Source organism: Kryptolebias marmoratus, linkage group LG1 (assembly GCF_001649575.2).
Source record: "Kryptolebias marmoratus isolate JLee-2015 linkage group LG1, ASM164957v2, whole genome shotgun sequence".
Lineage (NCBI taxonomy): Eukaryota > Metazoa > Chordata > Actinopteri > Cyprinodontiformes > Rivulidae > Kryptolebias > Kryptolebias marmoratus.
Genome location: NC_051430.1, coordinates 19329990 through 19356849, shown reverse-complemented (window position 1 = coordinate 19356849; position 26860 = coordinate 19329990). Strand labels below are relative to the sequence as shown.

Genomic DNA, 26860 nt, shown 5'->3' with positions numbered 1-26860 from the left:
TATGTGCATCATCAAAGTGCCAGTTCCGAGTATGACTCAACCGTAAATGTGTTTGATTGGCATTATGTCTCATTGTGCTTACTAAATTAACATCATCATATGTTGTTTATTTAATTAGAAAAAGAGTTTGCCCATTTTTACTTGTTTGTTCCCCTCAATATGTCTTTCTAATTTTAAAAACAAAAAAAATAAGTGAATTTTGTGTTGACATTTTAAGTCTGTCTTAAATAATGCTCAATAATCATGTGCTTAATAAAAAATATTAATTACTATAATGTATTCTGTTGTTTAGATGAGCTGGGAAGTAATTGTTTCAAATCAAGGTTATTTCTTTGTCACAGCTCTGCAAAAATAGAAAATAAATTGCATGTATTTCCAATGAAATCTTTGTACAGTATGTCTTTTAATGTGATCCTAACCCCAACAAGGATGTCAAAAGCCATCTGAATCTTAAAACTCGGTAATATTACCTTATTATAAACTTTTGTTTTTTTAATTAGCTGGTATGAAAACAACTTTTTTAACCACAACGATTATTTTATGTTTCCAAGTAAAAACGGTCACTGAAATTTGTCTAAACTAATTACCAAATTATTGGCCAAAGGGTCAAATCACAAACAAACACAGACAATAATAACCAGTGGATTTAGTTTTCATGTAAAGAGTAAGTTCAAATTAGAAACTGGACCATAAAAAAAGCTTTTTTATGTGTGAATTTCACAGCCAAACCACAAATAGAATCACTACACAGATAAATGATGAAGCACATCTGCAGAGAAATCCACTTCATATTTTTAAAATCCTATTTTTTATGTTGTTGTTGTTGTTGTTGTGCTGCTCACAGAAACTGGACGGTGAGTCCCAGCCTGACACAGAGTCCACGACTCGTGGGACAGAGGACGGCTCGAGCGAAGCCGACCAACAAGCGAATGGTGAAGGAGAGGCGTCCAGACCAGAAACTGGAGTTTCCACCATCACTTCTGATGAAACCTACGCCAGAACTGAACGCTGTAGGAATAACTGAATCATCTAAGATGCAACCAACTCCAGGCCCAAATTATTACACAACAGGATTTCAGTGAGCAAGCAGGAAGTGGGAAACTGTGATAATGTGACGTAACCTTAAAATAGTGAATCTTTAAAGAGTAATATATTCTGCAGAACTGGGGAGGAGTTTTTTCTTATCAGTGCTGTGTCAGCATGCTTTCTCGGAAAAGCAGTCGAGGAGGGATGACGAGGCTGATCCTCTGTCAGATGTTATCAGGTGTTAAACACCATCCTTATACTTTGTGTTCATTTCTTTTTCCCTCCACTTTTCCATTTCTCCATAGTGTCACAACACAGCACATCAAAACTGTCGTGGTCAGAGTTCATGGACTTCAGCGACGCGCAGGCCTTCGCTGTTAGTTCTCTGGGGGACTTGAAGAAGTTTCTGAATCAAGGACTTTATCTCAGGCTGGTGGAGGAAAAGGTACAGGAAATTAAAGGTGTGGTAGGTGGGGGATTTCTGACGCGAAGGAGGAAAAAAAGCGAGGTGAACCTTCCGCTTCGGCATTTGATATTTTAGATCCTGTGGTGGCCTGCAGCGTCTGAAGACGTTCCGGTGGTGAAACCGAGCCGCCCTGAAAAAAGGAAGAAAGGGAAGAAGGAAGAAGTGAGTTTATCATTTATTTCCCACAAAATTACAAAATGAAGACACGCAACACTGAGTTCATGACCCTGCTGATTAGCAGGAAACTTTGAACTTTTTCTTTCCAAAGTGTCGTAAAAGCATTTGTCCATTACTCACTGAAAACTAATTTCTGCTTTAGACATCATATTATGTCAGGGATTGGTGGTGAAGTTCTTAAATTAAAGACAGCAGCTGAATAGAAACAATAATGAAGATTATTCTTTAAGCTCCCTGCTCTGGCAGATAAGCTTCATCCAGTTTAATAAGTCCAGTCTTCTTCTTCTTCTTCAGTCTGCAGCTAAACCAGCTTCCACTCGAGACAAACCTAAAGACAAAAAGAGAAAATCTGTCCCAGATCTGGTCCAGGACGCCCCCATCAGAAGAACCCTCAGCTCTGCACACGTCCCACTGCAAAGCCTGGTCCAAGGAGGTCAGAAGGTCAACGTCCTCTGCGACTTCGGTCCTTTGAACGCAGAATATGTGGAGGAAGCTGAACGAACAAGTCAAAAGGTACGATTAGAGGCTGTGTAGATGTAATGGTCAATACGTAGTCCACCCACCTGAACGTAACGGTTACATTGACACGTTTTCTGTTTTTAATTCACATTTTAAGGATCTTGGAAAGAAAACTAAAGAAGAAAAGAAGGAAGACAAGGAACCAAAGCAGAGAGGAGACAGCAGTAAATCGACGAAGGACACAGTCCCTTCAAAAGGTCAAACACCACAACTTCTGCTGTTAATTAAAATAAAAAGTCTATTATAAATGCAGTCTGTAAAGATTGTTTTTAGAAGTTTCATTACGTTCCACACCTGAATTCTAAATTTCAGGGCATAATAATAAAAAAAACAAAAAAACAAAAACAAGATGAAGGTGGGGGAAAAAACTTTTCCTTTCTCTGCGTGCTTATTTTCACGAGTCCTGCTTGACGTTGTCCACTGCAGGCAAAGGGAAAGAAACCAGGAGACGAGACGTGGACGTCCTCAGAGACGGATCTGCAGGCGTCCAACTGGAACCAGTAACCGTGGAGCTGCGTGTGGAGCTGGAGAAATGGCAGTCTGCACCTGAAGCCCACCGTCTCAAAGCACCACAACGAAACCCATAAAGTTTCACAACAGAGTTAACTCAGAGCAGGGTTTTTAATACACAACGATCAGTTCAGCAGACTTTAATATACTCTAAAACATCTGTTAGATTATCACCAAGATGTAGGATTGGATCAGTGTTATAGTGTCCAAAAGAGCTGCATCTATATGGACTGAAAAATACATTTCACTCCTCAAGGTTGCTGAAAACCTAAAAGAAATATTTACTGAATGTGACACGATTCAAAGAAAATGCAAGTTTCCACTACAACTTACACAGAAGTTGTTACTCAGTAAGTGTTAAGAAGGAAAACTGACAGACCTGTCGACTGATTTACCTCTCAGGGCTTTTAATAATGTAGCTCTGTGCACAAAAAGATAGTTTAAATGTTCCTGAACGTAGAACGATGAGAGAAATTTGGGCTCCTGCAGCTCTGATGACCTACTGTCATCATTTACCTCAGAGACACTCTGGGTGTCTGTCTTTGTTTTAACCCACAAACACCAACTTGGACTCCTTTAAGTCTTTTGTTTTGAAAACACACTTAACCCCTAAAGTCCACTGTACATTATGTAGACCTGATCTGAGGTCAGCTGATGACAAACCTGTTCATAAATCTGCAACAAGAGAGTCTAAAAGTGCTTCCTGTCAGCAGCACTTCACACACTAAAGGTCTAAAACAAGACTTCCATTACTCCTTTTGTGCCCAAAAAACACCATCAAACCACATTTTGTGTTCCCCACCCAGAGGTTTACCAAAAACCTAAACAGCTCACCATTTTGTGCCGTGTTTCTGTCATTTAGCCCTTTTTAACTACACATTACTGAGTAAAATCACTGCAGAGGGACAGAACACTTAATTCATCCATAAACTTTATTTTTTTTATACAGATCTTTAAAACAGACTGAAAGAGATGCCAAAGTATTTTACTGATGCAAACGAATCATGTTTTTCAATCAATAAGAAACTTTCTGAAAAGGGTGATGTTAACTGGAACTGAGGTCTTACAGCAGATGTGAAGTTTCTTACCCACCTTCCAGTGCACCGATTAAAGGTAACCATTAAAAAACTCTCATTAAAGCCCCAAAAAAGTGAGTTTTACTGCTTCACTCCAAACAACAGTGAGCAAATCATCCTCCATCATAAAATCACACACATTATCAAACCATTTTAGAGTACATAGCATTTCCGGACATAGAAAAATAAACTATAGCTCACCGGTTCTTTTTTGCACAAACTGACATTTGTTTTTTTCAATCAAGTATTTTACAGCTTCAAATAAACACCTTTTATGATACTATATTATTCTTGTAGCCCCGGATAATCTGTGCAAATATCATCAGGATAAAGATAAAGATAAATTAACGGATCTGAGGAAGACCGCCGCTTCTCTCCATAAGGTACATCCCACTCACACAAACCCAGGATACTGAACGTTCTCCCTCCACAGTCATTTACAGTTACAAACAAAAACATCGATGCCAACGCGTTTCTGGATGTCTCGGCTTTCGGAACGATTGTGAAGATCGCTCCCCATCAGGAGAGCTTAAAGGCTGGCGTGGGCAACAAAGACGCTTGGCAGAAACGAGCACACGGAAAACGGTAGAATCTAGGAGCTGAAAATGCGGCGCGTAACCCAACATGATGTGCAAATTTACTGATTGTGCGAACGAGTTTTAAAAAGGCTTTTAAAAGGTCTGGTCGTCGGTGCAGGAGTCGGTCCAGTGGCCGAAGACCTCGCAGATGTCGCAGTACGGCCGCTCTTCGCCCTTACTGCCGTGGTAGGTGGTGTGTGGAGGCGAGTCTGGCATCTGCGTCTGGGTGGGACAGTCCTCCGTGTCGTGGAGGTCGAAGCAGTCGCAGATGTCGCAGAACAGTCGTGGGGGAGGCTTCTTCTTCACGGGCTGATCCTCAAAGCTGCACATAGGGAGAGGGGAAAAAAAAGCAGCCAAGTGTGAAAATGAGTCCAGTGAGACATTAAATAAACTTCTGCTGTGGAAGAGACGTACCCCTCACTGTTATCCAGTTCACTTGGATTATTCCCATTGAGAGCAGCAGCCGCCATTTTCTCCAATTTGTCTTTGAGCTCCTCGTTTTTCCTCTGGAGGTCAACAATAACCGAATTCAGGAACTCAATCTGTGGAGAAGACATAAAACTGGACCATAAATTGACCTGTGACACAGCAAACGTGTTTAAATATGCTTTTTTTCTAATTCCTAATTCAGGGATTTTTTTTAAAGCACCTAGGGGTTTTTTGGACAAATTAATAGTAGTTGTGAGAAAAGTAAAATAGTTGTGTTGCTGCATCCCCCTCCCCTAAAAATGATCTCTGTCTGCTTTGAGCTGTCATCAAAGACTAATCAAAGCTTGAAGTGACTCACAGAGAGAGCCAGAAAACTACCTAAATGAGTCTGAGTAACTTCACAGATGTCCATTATGCCTCTTTGATAAGATCTTGTTGTTTTTTAAAGAATTTAATCAGAGAGCTGAGTTAACTCTTCAGACATCAACACAACAAGCTTGATTCGTCTTCAGATGACGGTTTAATACTTTCCCCACCAACCACAGTGAGATTCTACTGAGTGAGACACAAAGTGAACGACATGCACAAATGAAGCTGATGAAAAGCATCAACGAACCGCTGCCTGATGGTGGTGTAGCCAACATCAGAAACAGGGCAGAGGAGGAGAGTTGAATTTAGAGAAAAAGGAAAGAAAAAAAATATATTTATGAAATTTGAATTAGGATCCCTGTTCGGCCAGACAACACACAGGAACACACAACATTTCTGAATAAACAAGTCATAGGTGAAAAAAGATGTGCTGATGGAACATTAGAACCTGCTGTATGCTGCTGAAATGCCTCTAAACTAAAACTAATTAACGGGTAGACTCTGTAACCTGAAGCAACATGTTTTTAATATTACACTGCAACAGGAGTCCATAACCTATAAAATCTAGATTATAGAAAGTAGCAAGTACACAATGACACAAGTTAGTGACAACATACAGTCAGACCTCAAAATAAAATCTGATGTAAATGCAATGAGGGTCATTTATCCAAAAATCTCTTATGCATGGCAGGAAAGCATCATGACAGAAATCTATAAACATTAAAATAAAATCTGGACCTAAAATTCCTCTGATTTAAGACAAGTGGAACAGTACACACCTGACTCTCTGCGGTCTCCTTTTCTTCTCTCAAGTGGTCCAAAACGGCATCACCTGGAAAACAGGAAACAACCAGACGATTGTCTTTTTGTTTTCTTTCAGCTCACATAAGGATCGATTTAAGAGCTACGGGGGGAACTGTGGTTCTTAGTTACTTCCAGTGTTACCTGAGGGCTTGTTGATGCCGTCAGGTCCAGCAGCGAGGTCCTTCTCCAGTCTCTGAACACGCTCCTGGAGAAAAGCTCTGTCCTCCTCCAAGGCCTGAACCGTACTCTGCAGCTTCTTAACTGAGGCACTTTCTTCACGCACTGCAGCCACCTAAGAAAAACACCCAACATTTATTAAATATAGGATAAATTATATATGTGTCTCTTTAAGTATGTAAACAAACAGGAAAAAAATAAGGTAAATTAGACACTAATACAAGCATTAATTCAATGTGAGTAGTCATTTAATGAGTTCAGGCTTTTACATGAGAAAATGTAGACCAGGCTTTAGAAGAGCCGCTCTGATTCTGCTGAGAAATGTGCCACTTGGTTTGTACCAAAAAACAAAAGTTTCCGACTGACAATCTTCAAAGCTGAACTTTCAGACTTGGAGGAAATTATTTGAAGGCGCACAAGAATGAAAGCAGGTCATTACTCGACCGAGAAATAACGTGCTGTTGGGGAACGCCTTTCTTTGGTCTGAATTATTTAAGAACTGGATTAAAAAAAAAAAAATCAAAGAGATGATGTTTGCAACTGCTACCAGTTTTATCTGTGTGTGTGTGTGTGTGTGAAGTTTGGTCAGGTAGAGAAGGCCCAGTCATGATGCTTCTCCACTGAAGCAGCATCATGACTGGGCATCTCTTGCCCCCCTTTTTGCCACCCTATGAATATTTTTTACTATATTCCAGATTTTCTAGACAGACGTCCATTCGGGTTGGGCGACTGGGTGACTTAATCGACCATCAGACTCCATCAGGCAATGGATTTTTATTTTATGGACGATATTTTCCACTTTATTTTAGCTGGATAAAGTTTCCCTTTCAAGAGTCTCAACCTGTGAATGATTGAACAACTCAAACTCAAACACACTAATCCACCCTGAATGTGTGCGGTTCAACTCATTTATTATACTCCAACCTTCTGTCACGTGTCGGTCCGGTCAGTCTCTAAGCTTACACTTTTCCTCCTCTCTTCCTCTGTGTACTTTAATTTCACTTAACATGTCCTTTTAAATGTTTTAAATACCTTTGTTATCATTTTGTCGTCTTTTGATCTCCATAGTAAAGGAATACTTATATAACATCTAAAATATGGTTCTAACCAGTTGTAGCCCAGAATCCTAGGGACCTACTGTCCAGAACCCATTTACCAGCACCTTATCGGGGACAATGATTCTAACAAGAAGAGCTGATGTTAATACCAGGTGTGCCTGGAGAAATTAAAAAAAAAAAAAAAAATGCTTTAGAGTAAAATCAGAGGTTCGTTTCTTACCTCACTCTTCAGGTTTTCCACCTGCTGGTCCTTTTCTGAGATTAAGGCACTGTTTTTATGGATGGACTGTTGGAGGGCAGCCTTCTCCTTGTTCAGCTGCTCCTTCAAAGTGCTTTCACTGTTTGACACAAAGACACGAGGTACAATCATGCAAAGAAGATGAAAAAAGATAAATTAACTAATTTCACAAATATGTTTATAGCAGCTTTCCAGTTTTGAAGTGCAAACAGTTCACTGGAGTCTTTGGACCACAACAGATATGTAGGAAGAAGCTGATCAATGATAAAGGAAGAGATACAATGGGAAATATAAAAAGGTGAGAAACGGAAGCTATGATTGCCAAGCAGGTGAATTATAATGCTCTGTCGGCTTCATGGTTAACACGTTTCATGAGGTGATGATTAGATATATTAAAGAGGCATCAAGTACCTGAAGGCATTTTTTGGCAGGCTTTGAAGGAGAAGAAAATAAATAAAATAGTGTGACATATTAGCCAGTGCCAAGCAGATGAAACAAACATGCTTTTAAAAGCTGGCCTGCAAAAAGATAAATTGCTATTTTCGTACAAAAAACCTGAATAATACAAACACAAAAAAGAGAAATCATTTACCTTCGTTTCAACTCTGCCAGCTCTTTTTTGAGTTTTGAGTGCTCGTCCTGTAGCTTTAAAGAAACACGTCAAATTCAAACATTGTCAACAAAAGACAAATCCTAACAATAACAATATTGGCAACGGCAACCATTTTCATGGCTCACCTTCACAAGTTGACTCTGGTCTTTGTGACTGCCGTCCAGCTGCTGGGACAGCCTGTTGTTCTCGTCTTGCAGCGTCTGCAGGGACTGAGTCTTCACAGAAACCGCTTCTTTAAGTTCCTCGCTGAACAAACAGAAGTGTTTGGGTAAAACATTAATAACTCTTCATATTATCTGGTGATGCACTATATTCTGCTGATTGTAGCATACTTCCAAAAGCCCAACATGACTTTTTTTTTCTTTTTTTCAGACCAGGATGTACAAATGTACTCACATTTCTTGGCATAAACTCTTTCCCCTCTGTGTTTCTGTGCAAAGCTGCTCTTTGGACACATTCAGGTCCTCTTGATATTTAGAGTTCTCTTTCCTCAGAGCTTCCATCTAAAACAACATTTATATAAAATGGTTTTAGCAACAGGAAATGTCAAAACAAAACAAAAAAAAAACATGCATTAAGCAAATATAAACACTGTTGGTGTCAGACCTCAGTTATTCTCTGAAATACTGTGTTACTGTTTTGGTTTCCTCAGCTATAACTCATCTCACCTGAGTCTGCATTTCCTCCTTTGAGCTCTGGAGCTCCTCCAGCAGGGACTGAGCTTCGTTCTTCTCCTTCAACAAAACTGCTTTCTCTTTAGTCAGTTGTTCGAGAGCTTCCGAAGTCTTGCCTGCGGCCTCTGTAGCCTAAAATAGCACATTTGCTAAGATCAACTAGTTCAAATCAAACACAGTGCTCTGATAAACAATCAGTGGTTTCAATCTGGGAGAATTTTTGCCATTTCAATGCATAATTTTTAGCAACCAATGATCTTATTTTGATATTATTGAAATAATTACCTAAGTACATGCTCTGCTTTTTTTTTTAATAGATTACTGATTAAGGAAGATACAAAATTATCCAAATATTGGTATTTATATATGCTCTTGTTGACAGTTAATGTAAATATTGCAATAAGAGGAAAAACAATTAGTGTAAACTTTAAAATACTGGTTTTCCAACCTGTGGCCTCAGAACGGAGACAGAAAAACAACCAAGCTGTGTGAAAATTTAGATATCAGGTCAAAATTTTTTAAAAAGCCAAGGTGTTGGACTTTTGCCAGTTTCCAAAATAACCCAAAATGATTGTGTGAGATTAAGAAAACTTCACTGCCGTAATGGTGGAACCTTGATGGATTTTGCCTGACTTTAGCTCACGTTATAAACCCACAGGGAAAAGCTGGGAACTAAGCGTAACGAACAGTGGTTGGTAAATGAAAGATGAAAGTTAGACACGAAAAGAAAAGGGAGACAAACCAGCAGGCATGCAGTGAGAGGGTGGCGTAGCCCCAGCGACACTAACAGTGAGCGGGTCAGTGATTAGTACTAGTAGTTAGGAGGAGAAGTACCTCAAGCTGCTTAGAAAGGGCATTGTTTAGTTGTGACTCGAGCTCCCTGACTCGCTGGGCGGCTTCATCCCTCTCCACCTGCAGGGCATCCTTCTGAGCTGTGAGACCCGACACGCTGCAGGAAAATTCTTCTTTCACGACAGCAGAGGCTGCAAGAGCTGCGAGAGCATCCTCGTACTGCTTCTCCAACCTCTCCCTCTGGGTTTGCTGGGCCTCGACTTCAACCTCGAGCCGTTTCTTGGTAGCCTGCGAGCATGCCACCTCTTCAAGAAGTGAGCAGCGTTCAGTCAACAAGCTTTCCATGTTTGCGCAAAGAGAAGAGATTTCTGCCTCCATTTTAGACTGCTTGGCTAAAAGATCTTTCTCTGTGGTCACTGAAAGTATCTGTTTGTCCACCTCTTCAAGCTTAGATGACAGTTGTTCCTCACGTTCTATCAGTTCAATGTTTTCTTGCTCTTTCTGCATCAGTTTTGTTTTCAAAGCCTCCATTTCCTCCATAAAAGACCTCTTTTGTTCCTCAGCGCTCTTAAGGCTGGAGGAAACATCTTCATTTTCCCGTGTGACTGAAGACAAATTTCTCTGAAGGTCCTCGAGTTGTTTGAAAAGATTGTCTCTGTCAGACACGACTTTACTTCGCTCACTGTTTTCAGCAAGTAGCTTTGTCTCAACAACATTTTTGGCCTCTGAAATGGATTCAATTTGACTTTTAAACTCTTGGATCTCCCGGAGCAAATCCCGCTTCTCCTCCTCTAAAGACTGCACTTTGTTCTCAGCCTCAGCCTGCAGCGACTGAATGTGATGATAATCTTTTTTAAGGTCATCCACCTGTCGAAGCAGCTCCGAGTTTGATTTCTCAAACTCCATTTTTATTTTCTTGTGCTCATCAACAAGTCCAGCTTTGGCCTTTTCAAGAATTTCTGCATCAGAGTGAAGTTTCTGCAGTTCATTTTGTAGGTCCGTCTTCTCTCGTTTCAAGGTGGTCACGTCGACTTCCAGCTCATTTTTCTGATTTTTGGCTTCCTCGAGCATTGCCGTTAAACGGTTCTTGTCTTGAAGAAGATCCGCGTTAGCTCTGGTTTGATTGTCTAATTGGTCCCTAGCTGTTCGGATATCACCAGCAAGCTTATCACGCTCAAGAGAAAGAGCCTCTTTCTCTGATGTGGACTTTGTGTACTTCTCTTGTAACTCTCCCTTCTCCTCTGCCAGTCGCTCATAATCCATTTTCTGCTGCTCTACAGCTGAGTCCAGGCTCATCTTTTCTTTCCGCAGATCATGCAGAGCCATCTCAGCGCCAGAAATCTGAAGGCGCAACGTTTGCTGCTCTTGCTCGAAGGACGACGACACTTCTTTAAGTTTCTCATTAGAAAGAGACAGCTGCTCCGTCGAGACGCGCAGCTTCTTTTTCATTTCTTCCACCTGCCTGAGCAGCTCCTCTTTCTCATTGGAGATTTTTCTTTGGTTTGCAAGCAGGTCCTCCTTCTCCTGCAGAAGGTGAAGCCTCTCAGAATCAGTCACTTGACTGCTCGTCTTGAATTCTTCCAGCATCTGAGCCAGGCTCGTTTTAGAGGCTTTGAGCTCCTCACATTCGCGGACAAAGCTCTCCAGTTCCGCTTTGGTAAGGCCGAGTGTATTTTTGAGCTCCTCTTTCTCCACCTCAAGGCTGTTTTTGTCCAACGCAGCAGCACTGATTTTAGACGACATCTCTAACTTCTCTTTTGTCAGCGTTTCCGTCAGCGTCTGAAGCTGGGTGTTCTTCATTGTGAGATCCTCTTTTTCTAAATTCAGGGACTTGAGTTTCCCCTGAAGCTCTGCGGTCTTCGCATCAAGAGAGTTTCTGGCATTCCTAGCTGCATCTCGCTCTAAGAGGAGATCGTCCCTCTCACATGTGAGTCTCGACTTGGTTTCACTGAGGTCCTCTTCAAGCCGGTTCCTCTCTTTGCAGACATTTTCATAATCCTCAAGCAGCTGCTTCTTTTTAGACTCAATTTGCTGGATGTCCATTTGGTGCTTCAGGACTGTGTCGTTCTTCTCTGAATTTTGTCTTTGAAGCTCATCAATTTGAGCCAGATATTCACCTTTACTGTGCTGCAGCTGTTTGTTTTCAGTCTGTGCTTCCTGCAGGAGGCGTTTGAGAGTTTCAATTTCCTTATTCAGTGAAATTCTCTCCTCATCTGAATGTTTGTTATCAGCTCGTAATTCCTCTTGATGTTTCAGAAGTTTATCTTTAGCCATTATCAGCTCTTCATTCTGCACTGAAAGCTCCTTGCAGCTAATCTCGAGCGCAGAAAGCTTATTCAGAGTTTCAGAAACCTGTTGCTCCAATTTGTCTCTCTCAGCTTTAATGTCCTCGCTTCCCTTACACAGGTTTTCCAGATCTAGATTCTGCTTTTCCAGTTTTTTGGACAAATGATCAGCATCGCGTTTGTAGGAGTCAAGCTCAGCAGAAAGGCGCTGGGAAAATAAAGGTGAAAGAAAAAAAAGAAGGGAATATATATGTGTGCGCACACACACACACGCATGGAAACGTATGAATATCAAATAAACCAAGCATAAAAATATGGCAAAGGATCACACCACAACTTGTAAACCTTAAAAGAAAAAAAAAGGTAGATGGACAAATTTTCACTTCAGCCCAACAGCTTTAAGTCACTGAATTACTGATAATAAATCAACCACATTTAGTCGAGACTAATAGAGACTGAGTGTATGAGCACTTTAATATTGTCAGCATCAGTAGAAATGTCTTTGTTATATTAGCTGCACAAATATTAATGTTTGAATAAATGAATAATAATAAATATAAACTGTAGAATGTAAATGACAGTATTACAAGTGAATGCTACAGAACAATAACAACAAACAAACAAAAAAGATCTTGGGCAGAAAGTGAAAATTTTCCTGTTGAAAAGCGAAGTAATCAACCCCAGAAAAATGGATCTGGAATGGACACACACCAACCTATCTCAACCCAAACACTTTTTTTTTTTTTTTTTGGCACACTTTAAAATCCCAGAGTTGATAAGATAAGTAGCTTGGTTTATTGCCAATAAATTATTAGTGGAAACTTGGTTTTATGTTACTTGAGACTCCTCAACCTGTTTCAATCCATTAAATACATTTTATTAGATTTACCTTTGTCCCTAAGGCAGCTTCCAATGCTATCTGATTATGAGCCTTTATGTGAAAAACAGTACTAACAGAAAAAACCCAGCTAATCTGGAACAGTACTTAGAGTCTGTTGTTTAGTTCATCCAACATCAGTAAACACGCTACAATATTATTGCTATTGTTCTGTTTCCTTCCCGTGAGTTTGTGCTTACCTGAACCTGCTCCTTGTACGGCTGCAGCTCAGACACCATCTTCTCCAACTCTTGAGTTTTGTCTCTGGAGGAGGAGAGCTCCTCCTTGAACCTGTCGATCTGCGTTTGCAGCTTCTCGAGCTCCTTCACGTGGAGCTCTGAGGCCTCGGACAGGGATTTCTTATTTGATGCCTTTAGGTCCTCAACAAGAGTCTCATTCTGTTTCAGCGTAGCCTCCTAAAAAAGGAAACAAAAGAGCAAACAAACAATCACAACAGATTTTATTTGCCTTTTCTGCCCATGATTAAAGCCATTTTCACACATGAACTGCAGTTCTAAAACTTTCAAGAAAAGTGAGAAAGCAGCGATAGTTTGAGGCTTAAAAGATTCTTCAGCCAGCTTCTTTGCAACATTTTGTGGAAATATTCAAATATAAGTTGCAATAATTTAAACATAAAAATTGTCATTAGAAGGCGTATCAACCTGGACATGCTGTAAACAAAACAAGTTTTCCACACCTGTAATGTGCATGTGTGAATAGTGTTTGAGAAATAAGTCTGGACCGGATTTCCCCACACATTTTCCTTCCAAAAAACGTTTAAAAAAAAACCAAAACATTTCTTGCGACCGCTCCAAAAATACTGACCAAGTTAGTAATTTTCTCCTGAAGGCTACTTGTTTGAGTCTGATGCATTTCTCTGATCTCTTTCAGCTCCTGCTCTTTCTTTGACTGCTCCTGCTGGAGTTGTTCATTCATACGCACCACCTTCTCCGTCTCTTCTGCTAGTTGATTCTGCAACTCCTCCAGTCTCCTGCGTAATGACGAAAGATGACAAAACTGAAAGGATAATCTGCTCTGGCAAAGAATAACACAAAATAAACTAATCTACAAATCAAATCCAATTTATGATTGTAAAAAGAAATAAATTTCTTGATTACGCTACTTAAATTGGTCACGTAAAGTAGTATAATCAAGTATACAAGAAGGAAATAGTTAAGTTTAGTACCTTTCCTTCTGTGTGAGGTCTTCGTTCATTTTAGTCAGCTGAACTGAACTATCACCAGATGTCTTCATCATGTCAGAAATATCCTTTTCCAGCTTGCTTTTATCCTTTGAAAACTGCTCAAGCTTTTCATCTGCAGTCTTCAGTTTCCTTTCCATTCCTGAAGAAAACGGTTAACATTTTAGGAATGGGAAAGTATACTAAAATTCAACACAGCAGACGAAATGAAAACAAAACTTTTAAAACAGAACAATGCAGTTCTAACATGCTCACCGGCAAGCTGACTTCTCAGAGACTCAGATTCTGTGGATAAGGATGTACACTGCTCTTCTCTCTTACTGAGCTTCTCAAGTGTTTCTGCAGAAAAAAATAAAGAAAAAACTGTAATTGTGCTAGGTGAAAAAAGTTGAAGTGAAATATTTGACTTCTAGTGACTCCATCCTTTACCTTGCATAGTTTTAGCTGATTTTGTCAGCTCCTCTGTGCTTTCATCCAACTTCTTTTTCTGCAAGGAAACAATTTTTGTTTGTGGTGTTATGATACAACAAAGTGGAATGTAAAAGGCAACGCAGTTATGAAACACTGAACGATGACCTCTCCCTCTCTCAACGACCTCACCAGGTTTTCAAGGTCTTGTTCCAGGGTGTCCTTCTGCTGCTTTATAGTAGTTAGGCTCTGCTGTAAAGAGACGACTTCTTGCCCTTTAGTCTCCAACTGAGAGCTTAGTTCACCAACCTGCAGCATATACAGAGTAAAAGCGTACAATAAAATAACAAAATGTTTATTTTTCTTAAAGTGATCCAAATGGAAAAGATATAACACTTCGCTAAACCCTAGCACAAAAAGTCTTCAAATAAAGAAGAGGTGTTAAAGAACCCACCTTTGCCAAGTGACTGTTTCCTTGATTTTGTACATCTTCTAGCTGACTCTTCAGAGCTTCGGACTCTTGGCTTTTTTGTGCTAATTGGCTTCTAAGAGCCTCCATTTCTGCCTTCTGCTCTTTGGTTTCTCTGTCTTTGTCTTGAACCTGCTGTGCTGTCATCGTTTTCTCCTCGAGCTCCTTCACTCTAATTTCAGCTGCATGAAGCTTTCCAAGAACATCCTTCATCTTCACCTGGTGTTCTTTTTCTGTTTCTTCAAAACTCTTCCGCAGCGAGCTTTCCAGCAGCTGCAGGTCCTTGTCCGAAGACATCTGCCGTGCTGTCAGTGACTCCTTCTCCTGAGTCCAAGCTGAGACACCAGCTTCATATTTGGCTGCAGCCTCATCTAAAGCCAACTTGTGCTTTTCTAGAGCACTTTTGACCTCTATGAGCTCCTCTACCCGAGCCTCTGCACCTTTACTGGAGGATGCTTTCAGCTCTTCAATGGCTTGTTGGTGAGAGGTAAAGGCAGACTCCAACTTGGAACGCCATAGCTCTACAGTGTCGCCATTCTCCTTCTCAGCTTGGCTTAACCGTATCTGTAGCTGTTCCTTCTCACTAGTAAGCTTTACAGATGAAGCCTGAATCTGTGCAACTGCTTCACTGTGGGTTTTTTCTTCAGCTTCTAGCTTTTCCTTGTACTTTCCCACCTCTTCTTGCCATTTAGCTTCTTGAGATGCCAGCTGATCCTTAAGAGAGTTTATCTCTTCCAGCAGGGGGGAGAGAGCAGAGTTCGAGTCGTCAGAGCTCTGTTGGATCCCGATACGCAGCTGCATGTCAGCTACTTCTCTGGTCTTCAGTGAAAGGTCTCTCTCGAGTTCCATAATCCGGGATCTTTCGGATACAGTAGCGACCTTTGAAAGCAGAGATTTTTAATTTAAAACGTTTTTTCCCCCCAGTCATTACAAGCACTGTGTACAATAAAAAGGTTCATTAATAAAGCCATGTGTAACTAAATGCGTTACTAAAAACTGATAAGTGACAAAAATTCATTTAGTTACTTTATGAATAAAGTAAATAATCTGTAACCCCAAAAAAGCCATTATACTGACCTCTTGTGGTTATGAAGGGTATGGTTTAAAAAAATGGAAATGAAGCAAACTATGGAGCTAACAGTGTGCAAGATATTTCACAGCATTAACTTTAAAAATTTATTTAATGAACACTATGCTATTATTGATTTCATGATGTTATAGAGACATGAACAAAAACGGTTAATATTAAAGAACTGTGAGTGCAATTTTAATCCAACTACATTGCATACTCTAAACATCCATAAAACAAACACTACCTTTTCATGCTTTAACATACTAATTTACAGTTTTGTTATGATGGGTGAATAATCTGGGCTTATTTTTACAGAGATTAAATGAACTAAACAGCATTTCTGATACATCTTGAAACTTCTGATACTATGGAGGAACACCAGGATGCACAGTCTGGGAAGTGGGGCGGGTTTTAGGCTAGCAAAACGCAGGGACACAAAAAAGCAGGACAAATGGATGTCAGGGAGGACTGGGGACGTGGAACATAGGACGTCTAAGAAAATGACTTGCTGGAAAAAGGGGGAAGATTGTCTGTCTGGTTAAGCAGCACTATAAGTAAAGCAAAAATTTGTTAAAATTGGGCAACTTGTTAAAAATACATAGATGTCACCCCAAGTTGTTATTTGATGGTTTAAAACAGAACATTGCAATCTTTATTAAAAATTAAGTAAATTTGGAGAAATATATCAATACTGACTTGTCTGATCTGACTGTGTTCAGAATACTTTAAGTATTCAAAACCATTAAAGACAAATACAGTACAATCTGATTAATTGGATCACTTTGTTTTGTATGAAGATGTGTTTTTCCTACATGAAACTGGACAACTACAGCTTTAAAAAGTTAAAGTCACCAAAAGCCCATAACCAGCAAAAGCCCAGTTACTGTCTTGCTGCCTCTTTGTAAAATCTTGTAATGGTTTGTTCACACGGCAAGATTTTTAATGCCGATTTTGTTTCAATTTTCCGCTTCCGACAATCTTTGAACGCCCCAATTATCGGGATGACTCAAACGATATTCCTGCCATGTGTGGTGTGTTAAGAGTGATCTGGTCCGCTCGGAAGGACGACAGAACCGCTCCGATCTAAAATCGGGGATATTCAACATGTTGGATTGTCTCGGCCCGATATCGCCACATTTGTAGTGTTCTCCCGAGGACGAACGAGAATGCAGCCTGTTGAATGTGACAGACAGCCAATCAGAAAGCACGGTGGAGCAAGCACGGAGGGGATTCCAAACCAAAAAACAGCTGACATGGCGCAACTGAAAGTCCGGTGGACATCGGAGATGGAGGACCGACTTGTTGATATGTGGTGAATTTTTGTTCAACATTTTGTTTAAAAAGCATATCATAACCGAAATGACAAGGAGAGGAGTTGGGCCGAAACTGCTACTGCAATTGATGTACCCGGTAACTTTTTGGCCATGTTTGTTTACTCTAAATTCACGTATAGTATTGCAGGGTTTTACGGGACTTCCTGTCTGGAATCTGAATGTTTGTGAGGGAAATCGGTTCATGTGTGGTGTGTTGCTCCTGCCGTGTGGCTGGACACCACACATTGTCCGATCAAACCTGTTATACCTACGAGTTTTTATCGTCACGTGTGCAGTCTCTTAGGTTTTGAAAAATCGGCCAACAATTTTAAAATCTTGCCGTGTGAAGCAGGCGTAAGTTCTTTGCCCTCTATACCTGGCTCAGGCCCTCTTTCCCAACGCAGCACACCCCAGAGCAGAATTCATTACCCTAGTGTCTTCTAACTCTCTTTGGAGTTTCTCAGCTTTGGTCTTTTCAAAGAGCAGGCTCTGTTCAAGCTCCTTAATGTGGACATGCTCCAGCCTGGTCTGCGTCTGTTAGTAAACAAGGAGGAGAGGAAAAGAACACACCAGTGCCACCATCACATGCCAGCCCAACGCAGACAGAGAGGGGAGGAAACAGCACAGATAGAGAGAGAGAGAGAGTGTGTGTGTGTGTGTGTCTCTGTGTGTGATGATGTGAAAGGTTGGGTAAGGGGTAAAAGGTGGGTGTGATGATGGGTGGAAATGAGTAAACAAACCCCATGCAGAAATTTCATGCTGTACCAGTAACAGCTCAAAATGGGGACTTTTATAAATGGGTGGCGGGAAATACAAAACAAGCAGATGTTTTATGGGTGTGCAGGGTGAGTTTGTAGATGGGGACAGTTTAGCTGTAAACATGCAAAACTGATACCTGGTGAACAAAGCAAATGGACTGTTATTATACACAGGAAATTAGGTATTCTGTATTAAACCAGTGCATACAACAACTTAAATGACTTCACCACAGCATGGAGAAAGCAGTGCTGGTTTTCCTCCCCACCACAGTACTTTATGATTACAGAGGTTATCCAGCATTATAGTTTAACAGACATACTTTTACAGTTGTGTTGGTTTTATACTAGCTAATTAGGTCAAGACCAACAATGCTTTCTCTCTTAGTCAAGGACATTTCTGAAATTTAACTGTATCGTAAAAGAAACACAAATATCAAACCATAAAGGGCAAGACATGTGACTGACTTAAAAGATCACAGAAATGTTTTGGAATCAAACAGAAACAACCTCATTTGACATCTTTGTGTGGTGTGAAGTCAATAAACAATCATTTAATAGTGTTTTCTGCCAAAATGTTATGCTTCTGGTCTAATGTTTAGGTTTCATATTAAAAAGGGGAAATAGCACCAATTTTACTTAGTAGGCCCATGATGCAATTTAATGTTTTTTCTTCTCTTGACTCACTATAATTAACATTTGCACTTTTAGAATAGTACCAATAATCATCAATTTAGAGGAGTGATTAACTTTTGAATAAATATTACATCTAAACTGAAAGAAGTGTTAGTCCCCTGTGGCTGCAGAGGCCAAAAGGGATTCAGGTCTGTGACTGGGGAGTGGAATGACACGGGCACATCCAGTGGTTTCATGCTGAGCACTGGACCAACAGACACGACAAGGAAAAGAGGGAAGAACAAGTAATAAGATCACATCACTGGACAAGGAGGCACTGAAAGTTACAGCTGAACATTAGTACAACTTCAACACGTCGCAGCTAAAGCATTGTTTTTGTTTTTTAGTTCAGCCTGATCGTACGGTTTTTAAGTTGATGTATATGAAGCTGCATGCAGTTTGTATTAAACTCACAACTGTGAAAAGGTGATAAACTGTTAGTGTACACGTTTTAGGAGAAGATAAAAGGGGTTTTCCAACCCTGTTGCTCTTATTTTCAGCATTTATTTCAAGCTTAGATGTCTTCGGGGTAATTAAGGCGATTCCCTGTGCAGCACTGTGGAATAAATAAATTATTTAATCAGATATGAACGCATACCACTTGGCTCCTTAACGCTGAATATCATAACTTAGGAAAAATGACTTTGAGATAAAAAAAAATAAAAAGTTTTAAGTTACTGTAAAATAAATGGCGATAAGATGTAAAGAAGAGAATCATGTAAAACTACCAGAATGATAAATGGAGCCAAATAATGAATTCTCTATATTATAATAAGTAATAAAATAACAAAACAACTTTTTATGGATTTTATGGATTTTTATGGATTAAAAAAACAAAACAAAAACTGCCCAGAGGCAAGTAAGCCATTTGTGTAATTTACGTAAGTCCGGTAGTCCATTTTGAGAAGTCAAGTGTATGACCTAGTAAATCCTGGGTGGTTAGATGTGTATTTCTGGTTTGGGTAATCCCTCGCCATAAAGTCAGAGCTTCGCCACTGGGTACATTTCACTGCGCTTCACCTAATACAAGACGAAGCCAGTATCAAACTGTCCATGCAAACTCGGTTACAGAGAGTGCAGAGCGGATACTTTTTATTGATAACGACAGATAATGCAAACGACCTGAATCAACTTGACGGTAGCTCGGTAACAAGAGTGCCCAGCTGATTCTGTGCAAGCTTAACTTGCAGCGGACATTAAAATATTTTTATTTATTTATTATTTTAAACAGTGAAACGTGCGCTTTATCACACAGTTTTACCATGTTTTCATTTTATAAAAATACCAATGATGCACAGAAACTTGAAGAGCCATGTTGTACATTTACCTCCAGGTCTCCTTTGGTAATGCAAGCTTCCTCAACACGAAACTGAAGGTCCTCCACCTTCCTAAATAACATAAAAATAATATAACTAATAATCATAACAATAACAACAACAACCAAATATGAGCACTAAGAAAGGAACAGCCACATCAAGTAGACCTCAAAACTTAAAAACACAATAACATAATAATTTTAACTGTCACTTTTATCTTTGAACAAACTGATTATCTTGACATTATAAACTTAAAAAAAAAACCTCGAGTGAACGTGTCCACCTCAAACTGAACCCTTACCTGCGCTCCTCCTCCAGTTGATTCAGCAGCTCCACTTTCTCCTTGTCTGCAGCTTCCACTAAGGCACGCAGCTGATCCATTTTTGCCTCCATCTTCAAAAAGCAAAAGGACAATTTAAACATTCATTAGGCGAGTTGGGATAACCTGAATTCTCTGCAGTCTCATATTGGTGAGTGAGCCGACCTGCTCCTGATCATCCCTGAGGAGGCTAATTTCCTGCTCCATCTCTCCAGCATGGCTGGTGGCCTTAGCGACCTCAGCTCGTTCCATGTCCCTCTCAGCCATTAGCTGCTCAATATGCTGTTGCTTCTCCTTCAGCGCCTCCTGCAGGGCTGTGGTGCCTGAAATCTTCCGATTATATCTTGATGACGTCTCTGTTAACTGTACAAACAGAAAAAGGAGCATTATCATAAGGGTAAGAGCAAAATAAAATGAACCAATTTAATTCTCAGTTCTGTCGTTTTGGAGTGTGTTCTTGTCTCACCAGGCCTGTTCGGCTTGGCTTAGTGCTAACAGAAGATGTCACTGAGCTCATGGTGCTGATAGATGAGGCACTTGGGCTTCTCTTCAGCCCTGACGGCGTGGCCACTACTTTCCGAGCTGTTGTTTTTGCTTTGGCTGGTGTTGTGGACGGGAAGCCAATGCGTGTGACTTTGTGCACGGGGGCAAATAAGCCATACTTGGGTTGGCACTGAAAATATCTACAGAGACGGATAAATGAATATAATCACGATAATGAAAGTGTAGAATAATATTTTTCTCTGTTACACATTCATGGATCATGTAGCTTTGGTACCTGGTGCCAGCCACAGCTCCATCATTCTTTCCAAGCGGTTCATCTAGTTCCACGCCACACCACTCGCCTTTAGCGAAATCAGTTTCTCCAAGGAAACGTACCACTCCTGCTTTTGTACCACCAACCTGAAAGCGTCACACAAACAAGTTTTCCTCTCAACAGACAGGACAACCCTACAAAGTAATCACCTTTTCCTGCTAAACCCTGAGTGAGATAATTCTACAAAAGTGACAAATACGTTAAGGCTTTTAAAAAGATAAAGCTCTAATTAACATCAAAGAATTTTTTTTCCTTCCAGTTATTTAAAAATGCACAGCTGCACAGATTACCAAATACTACATTTGATCATGGTGAGCACATTTCCTCTACAGCCCCGCTGGCAGGAGCAACACTTCCTCTCAACAGAATGAGCTACACAGGATCAGGAAAAGGTCAAAAATAAGACAATTTGTACAGAGGAAGGAAGGGTCTCATCAGCATTTAAGTGGGATTAGAGGGATCTAAACAGATGGTGATTGGGCACAACAGTGAAAAAATAAATAAAACGCCCCAATCATTTATTTTTCTGAGACTTAAAACCCGAGGAATTCAATGAGTTGTGCATCTGATGTTAATACGAGACACAAAGTTCTGTCACTTTGCTCAAACTCTCAGGGAAGAAAACGGGTTTTATTAAAGTTACTGCGAAAAACATTACCAACACACGGTCGCCGATCTTAAGCTCCCTTTCCCCCTTCTTGACTGAGCCACTCTCAGAGAGGTTGGAGACAGATTCGCTGTTGGTGCGTGCAAGGTTCGAAGACGGCGTGGCTGTTGTAGTAGCAGGGGCCTTCTTGGCTGTTGTAGCACTTGTGGACAGCACCGATTTTGCGGCCGGTGTTTGTGAGGCAACACTTCCAACCGAAGGCGTGGGTGATGCAGCGCGGGACTGCGGGGCGGTCTGAGTTCCATTGGCCTCTCCTTCTGTGCGAGACAACTTGGACGGGCGGGTAAATATCCCTCGAAGGGCTTCGCACTTGAAGTAGCGCACGCCCGCAACCGAGCCGTCGTTCTTCCCAATCGCCTCATCCAGGACAATTCCTGCCCACTGTCCTGGGGCGAACTGTGTCTCGCCTAAAAACTGTATGTAGCCAGGCTTGTTTCCATTCACCCATACTCGCTCCCCGATCTCGAAGTTTTCCTCAGCATTCTTTTCATCTCCTCCACTGGCACTTGCAGCCGATTTGTCAGCCCCAGTAGCTTTAGCTGCGTTTAGGAAGAACAAAGTTTCCCCATGAAGTGAATGAGTTGTCAGACAGAACAAGAGACCGACACATCCAGCTGAGTTAACTACAGTTCCTACTGCACTCTGCTGAACTTTACCAGTGTCTTCTTGTAGCGGATTTATATTTAGCTTGACAAAAGGAAACATCTATAAATTCTTCTGCTTAAATTCAATATATCCTAAGAATGCACTAAACAAACATAAAGAAGAATCTAATTTATAACCACAGGAATGTGGAGCCTTATGAGCTTTGTCAACACAAAAAACTGGCAAACTGTACAACAAAATTAAGAAAGGCAAATAATTTTAATGTTTGCTTTGTATGAGGCCAAATTTGTAAAACCTTTCAGAAACAAGACCAGAAATAAATTCAACTTAATCTTAACAAACATTTTTACAATTATACAAAAACCAACAGATTTGTCCGATTAAATAACATTTCAGGAGCAGGATGAACATGCAGAGATCCATACCTGGGACTGGGTTCGTTTTGGGGGCTCCAGTTCCAGGTGGCCTAGCTATTTTGCTCGGGACTTTGATCCCAGTCGATTTGGCCGTGCTCATATTTCCCGCGGTGATCTGACCCACAAATCTTGTGTCCGTCAGTGGGTACGGTCTGGCTCCAAAACATCAAAACGAGTGTCTCCAGCTCCCTGATGGCAAAGTTGTTCTCGCCACACAAATTTTAGAACAAAAGAAAGAAAAATAAAAGAAAAAAATAGGAAAAGGGAAAAAGGGAGAAAATGTGCAGCTTACAGAAAGGAACCCTGTTGAAAAAGACAGCAGACACAAACACAAAAAACAATGCTTAACTTTTTTTATTTTTACTCATACAGACTTTATGAAAGCCCTAACAGAACTACTGATGCTTAATGAATCAAAAATTACATCAATTTCATTATTGAAAGCATCACTGTGGAAAGTACAATATTTCAGTTGAAGGATATAACATGCTTTCAGTAAACTAATAAATAATAAATGTCTTTTAGGGTTAGTCATTTTATTTTGGATACTGTCAACAGAGAGGTGGTGTTTCTATTATGACAACAAGCTTCTCAGTGTACACAACGTCACAGATCTAAAAATAATCTGTTAAAAAAAAAAAAAAAAAAAGGAGCAGCCAATATTCAGCTTATGGTGCAGCAATCATACACTTCTAAATACTTCAGCTGACCTTGATCACAAAGCACATAGGACACTCAGTCATTCTGCCATCTGAAATCATGTACAGCTCACTGGCAGCTTTTCTAAAACAGGATTACCACAGAAACACGACCACCGTGAGCTGCAGCAGATTATCCTGTTTGTCAGATTACCACCATGCTCCAGTCCAACTAAAGCTCCCTCTGCACGTCCGCTCGACTCTGCGTGCATGTGCAATGGTCTAATACCTGCATCATCTTCACCCGGCTGAATCAAAGAAAAGAACATCTACAGACAAGCTCGGGGCCCTGGCAGCACTCTTATAAGAGATCTGTAGCTTCCAGATCTATTTCAGTGAAGAGCTGGTTCACACTTACACAAACCTCACAGAACAGGCACAGAGAAAGAGAAACACTACATACGACTTTCCTGATGCAGCCGTCATCAGTGAAAGCTAAAAGTGCACAGATAACCTGAAGCAGGCAAAGCTGACTGAATATATCACAGCATATGATGGCAACTGTAAATATACAGTTAATATGACAGATTAGAAAGAAAAAATAAAACCTAGAAGGCGTCTGGGTAAAAGCAGGTGTCTATTTTATGAAGATAATGTAAATAAGTGACAAGTTTTGACTTATAAATACAGAAATTCACAAAGCGGTCATGAACACATGCACTGATATTTGGTAAACTAACAAAAGGCTCTGATCAAACTTCAGATATTCTAACGTGCTTTTAAAGTTTCTCCATTATAAAGTAAATTACTAAGTGAACCAATTAAATTAGCTAGAGCTGCTTTGCCCAACACTGCAGAAGAGTAACAGCATACTTGTTTAGCAGAGTCACAAAAAGCATGCCTTTCATTCTGTAAAAGGCTTAAAGAGGTTAAGTGTGTACATTTGACAAAACCACAAAGTGGATGGTACTGGGAGGAGGCCCTGGGCCAGACCCAGAACTCACAAATGAGATTAAACCTAAAAGCTGGCTTGGGGACCCCTTAGTGTGTCCACCCAGGATCTGAAAGAGGTGGAGGAGGAGGTCTGGGCATCTCCACTCAGCTCTGGGACCCAGTCCTGAATAAGCAGCTGAAAATAGATGGATGAGTGGATGGAAGAAATGAGGAGAAGCTCTCACACTTCTTCAGGACAGTTTCTCAGAATGAAAGGGGACCAGCAGCAGGGATGACTTAGTTTGAACAGAGCGATCCAGTTCTCCTTTAAATGATCGTTATTAGTGACATCGGGTCAAAGGGAGGTCCGAAAGAAAGACTTCAGCAGCTTTGGATACCATGATACAAATCTAAAATCAACATGTCCAGCTTCTGTATCTGACATTTTTCCCTAACAAAAATAAAAAACCTAAAATCTTTAAATTAATTTCATTAGGTTTTATTTACCACTAATGCTGTACCACTCTGTAAGCGCCAACAAAGACCGTTTCAGCTCTGATTGGTAAGCTGATGCAGTCAACTAGACACAATCTACTTCCAGTGAAAATGTTCCCAGTCATGTTAATCTTTTGCCGCTGACTTTCAGACTAATCTGAAGTTTCGGGCAAAGCCCAATACCAACGCTTTGCACAAACAGCAGGGACTCAAACAGCATCAAAAATATAAAAGTGTTAACTTTATTTGAATTCAATTCCACATAGCCTCCCTTCATTTTTTTTTTAATGGTGGGTTCAGAAACAAAAGGCTGATGCCTGTAAAACAGAACTGAAACTCTTAAATGGCAGCAATAGCATAAATCAACTTCTGTTTTCAAGATGGAAAAAGCCTGCAGCATGCTCGGAAAGAAACGTGAACAGACTGTTCTCCGCCACCTATTCCAATTTTTAAAACTAATCCAAACATTTTACACAGAACCTTGTCTCTTAAGTGTTTATCGCTTGTGACTGGGGAATGGCAATTGTTACACAAACCAGGCAGATTCGTCCCTCGTTTTTCAGGGGGTTAATATTAGCCTGTGACTTGACAAATATGGAACCAGGTTAAACTCTGACTCTACGGGCCTGAATGCAGAGGTATCCCTTTACATGCCTGCCTCACACAATGAGTATCTCTCTCTCTCCCTCTCTAAAGGCTTCCTGCAAAAACACATTCACAACTTCAGAAGTGTGCATTATCCAACGTAACTCACACTCCTTTCATCTTGGTTTTGTCATCACAGGGACAATCCAAGCTCTCTACTCCGTCCTCGCCGGGGAAACATCTGCTGGGATAATTATGTAGGCCCCTGCTGGCACGGACACAGAAGGTGTGGAAAAGCAAATGGACCAAAAATGAGATGATGAGGGACGGGGGGATGTCTTAAAACAGATTGAGTGGGCATAAAATAAAACCTAAGCTTGCAGCAAACAGCTCCCTGTTCCCTTGTGGGCTCAGACCTATGAGATATGAGGAAAATACACTGAAAGACAGACAAGAATAGAAAAGGATATGTTTTATGTGTGTGTGATATGGGCAGCTTACATGTCCAACAATTTACAGACACACAAATATTAAAAATGAACATCAGAAGAGAATTTGTGAAATCTCCTTTGCAACACAATCTAGAAAAAGGGCTTGAGCAGCTGCCTGCACACACACACACAGATGCAGAAAAGCTAAACCATAAAAAGCTGCAACTCAGTCAAACCCAGAGTTCACCGCTGCACAGCTGTCCAAATAACCCACCTAACCAAACTTGCCTGTTCACTTCTGCTTGTAGCTGTCGACGAGGTGGCACAAATATGTTAGCTAACCTTGAGCTGAATGGACAAACTCACTATGTGGCAAGGCGCTAGTGAAAGCTAACAAATTCCTCAAGTCCAGAAGTATCTGCAGTGTCACAGAGGCTCCATCAGGGAACACTGCTGCTGCCACACAGCTAGAGTCCTCATTACTAATATCCAGATCGAATCACTTGCATAGATAGCTTCCCTTGCTGGCTGGTGATTTAGCTGTCACCTCCTCGGCTCTCTCCGGTTATCCCCTCCTCGATATCGGGGGGCTAAAAAGCAGGCAGGATTAGTTGCTAAGTAACGTTAGCAGAGAGGCCCGAGCGTAGAGGAGCTGCTACGTAGCTTAACTGACACCTCAAGTGCCGTCTGCCCTGATACCTGAACAACTTTCTCTCAGAGTTCACGCTCCTCTTTATCCGGCCGTGCGAAAAAAAAAGAAAGTCCCTAAAAAACAACCTGCCCGGGCGTGAGCTGCCACTGACCTGATGTGTTCCGATACAGGCTCCGTCTTCCGACGAAAAAGGGAAGAAGAAGGAAAAAAAAAAAAAAAAAAAAAAACCGTCGAGCTAACGAGCTAACTACAAACTACGACTGCTCGGATCTGGCACGAGCACGAGCCGCCTCTCCAACTGCAGCCCGGAACGTCAGGGCGCTAACCAAAGATGATATATTCAGGCAAGATGGCTCACTCCCTCAAATGCAGCATTTAAAGCCTGTCACTAGAGGCGTTGTTTGGGTTTGGATGTGGAAACTCT

At 40.8% G+C, this 26860-nt stretch overlaps 1 protein-coding gene across 4 annotated transcripts; it reads right to left on the bottom strand.

The window, feature by feature from the left end:
* Nucleotides 1-3612: 3612 nt before the first annotated feature.
* On the bottom strand, nucleotides 3613-26724 carry clip1a (CAP-GLY domain containing linker protein 1a). 4 transcript variants are annotated; one of them, XM_017413801.3, is made up of 27 exons: nucleotides 26588-26724; nucleotides 22712-23005; nucleotides 21672-22219; nucleotides 20975-21099; nucleotides 20663-20879; nucleotides 20362-20559; nucleotides 20179-20270; nucleotides 19889-19949; nucleotides 17561-17665; nucleotides 14732-15625; nucleotides 14470-14586; nucleotides 14299-14356; nucleotides 14125-14208; nucleotides 13855-14011; nucleotides 13494-13659; nucleotides 12869-13084; nucleotides 9549-11999; nucleotides 8709-8846; nucleotides 8437-8543; nucleotides 8166-8286; nucleotides 8020-8072; nucleotides 7410-7527; nucleotides 6096-6246; nucleotides 5930-5982; nucleotides 5398-5403; nucleotides 4767-4894; nucleotides 3613-4674 (listed from the first exon to the last, which is right to left on the bottom strand). In XM_017413801.3, exons 2-27 carry the CDS (start codon nucleotides 22800-22802, stop codon nucleotides 4446-4448), a joined length of 6684 nt encoding a protein of 2227 aa, XP_017269290.1. In that variant the 5' UTR covers nucleotides 22803-23005; nucleotides 26588-26724; the 3' UTR covers nucleotides 3613-4445. The 4 variants fall into 4 exon arrangements, with proteins under 4 accessions (XP_017269290.1, XP_037832871.1, XP_037832873.1 ...); XM_037976943.1 differs by lacking the exon at nucleotides 5398-5403; XM_037976945.1 differs by lacking the exon at nucleotides 17561-17665.
* Nucleotides 26725-26860: the final 136 nt, after the last annotated feature.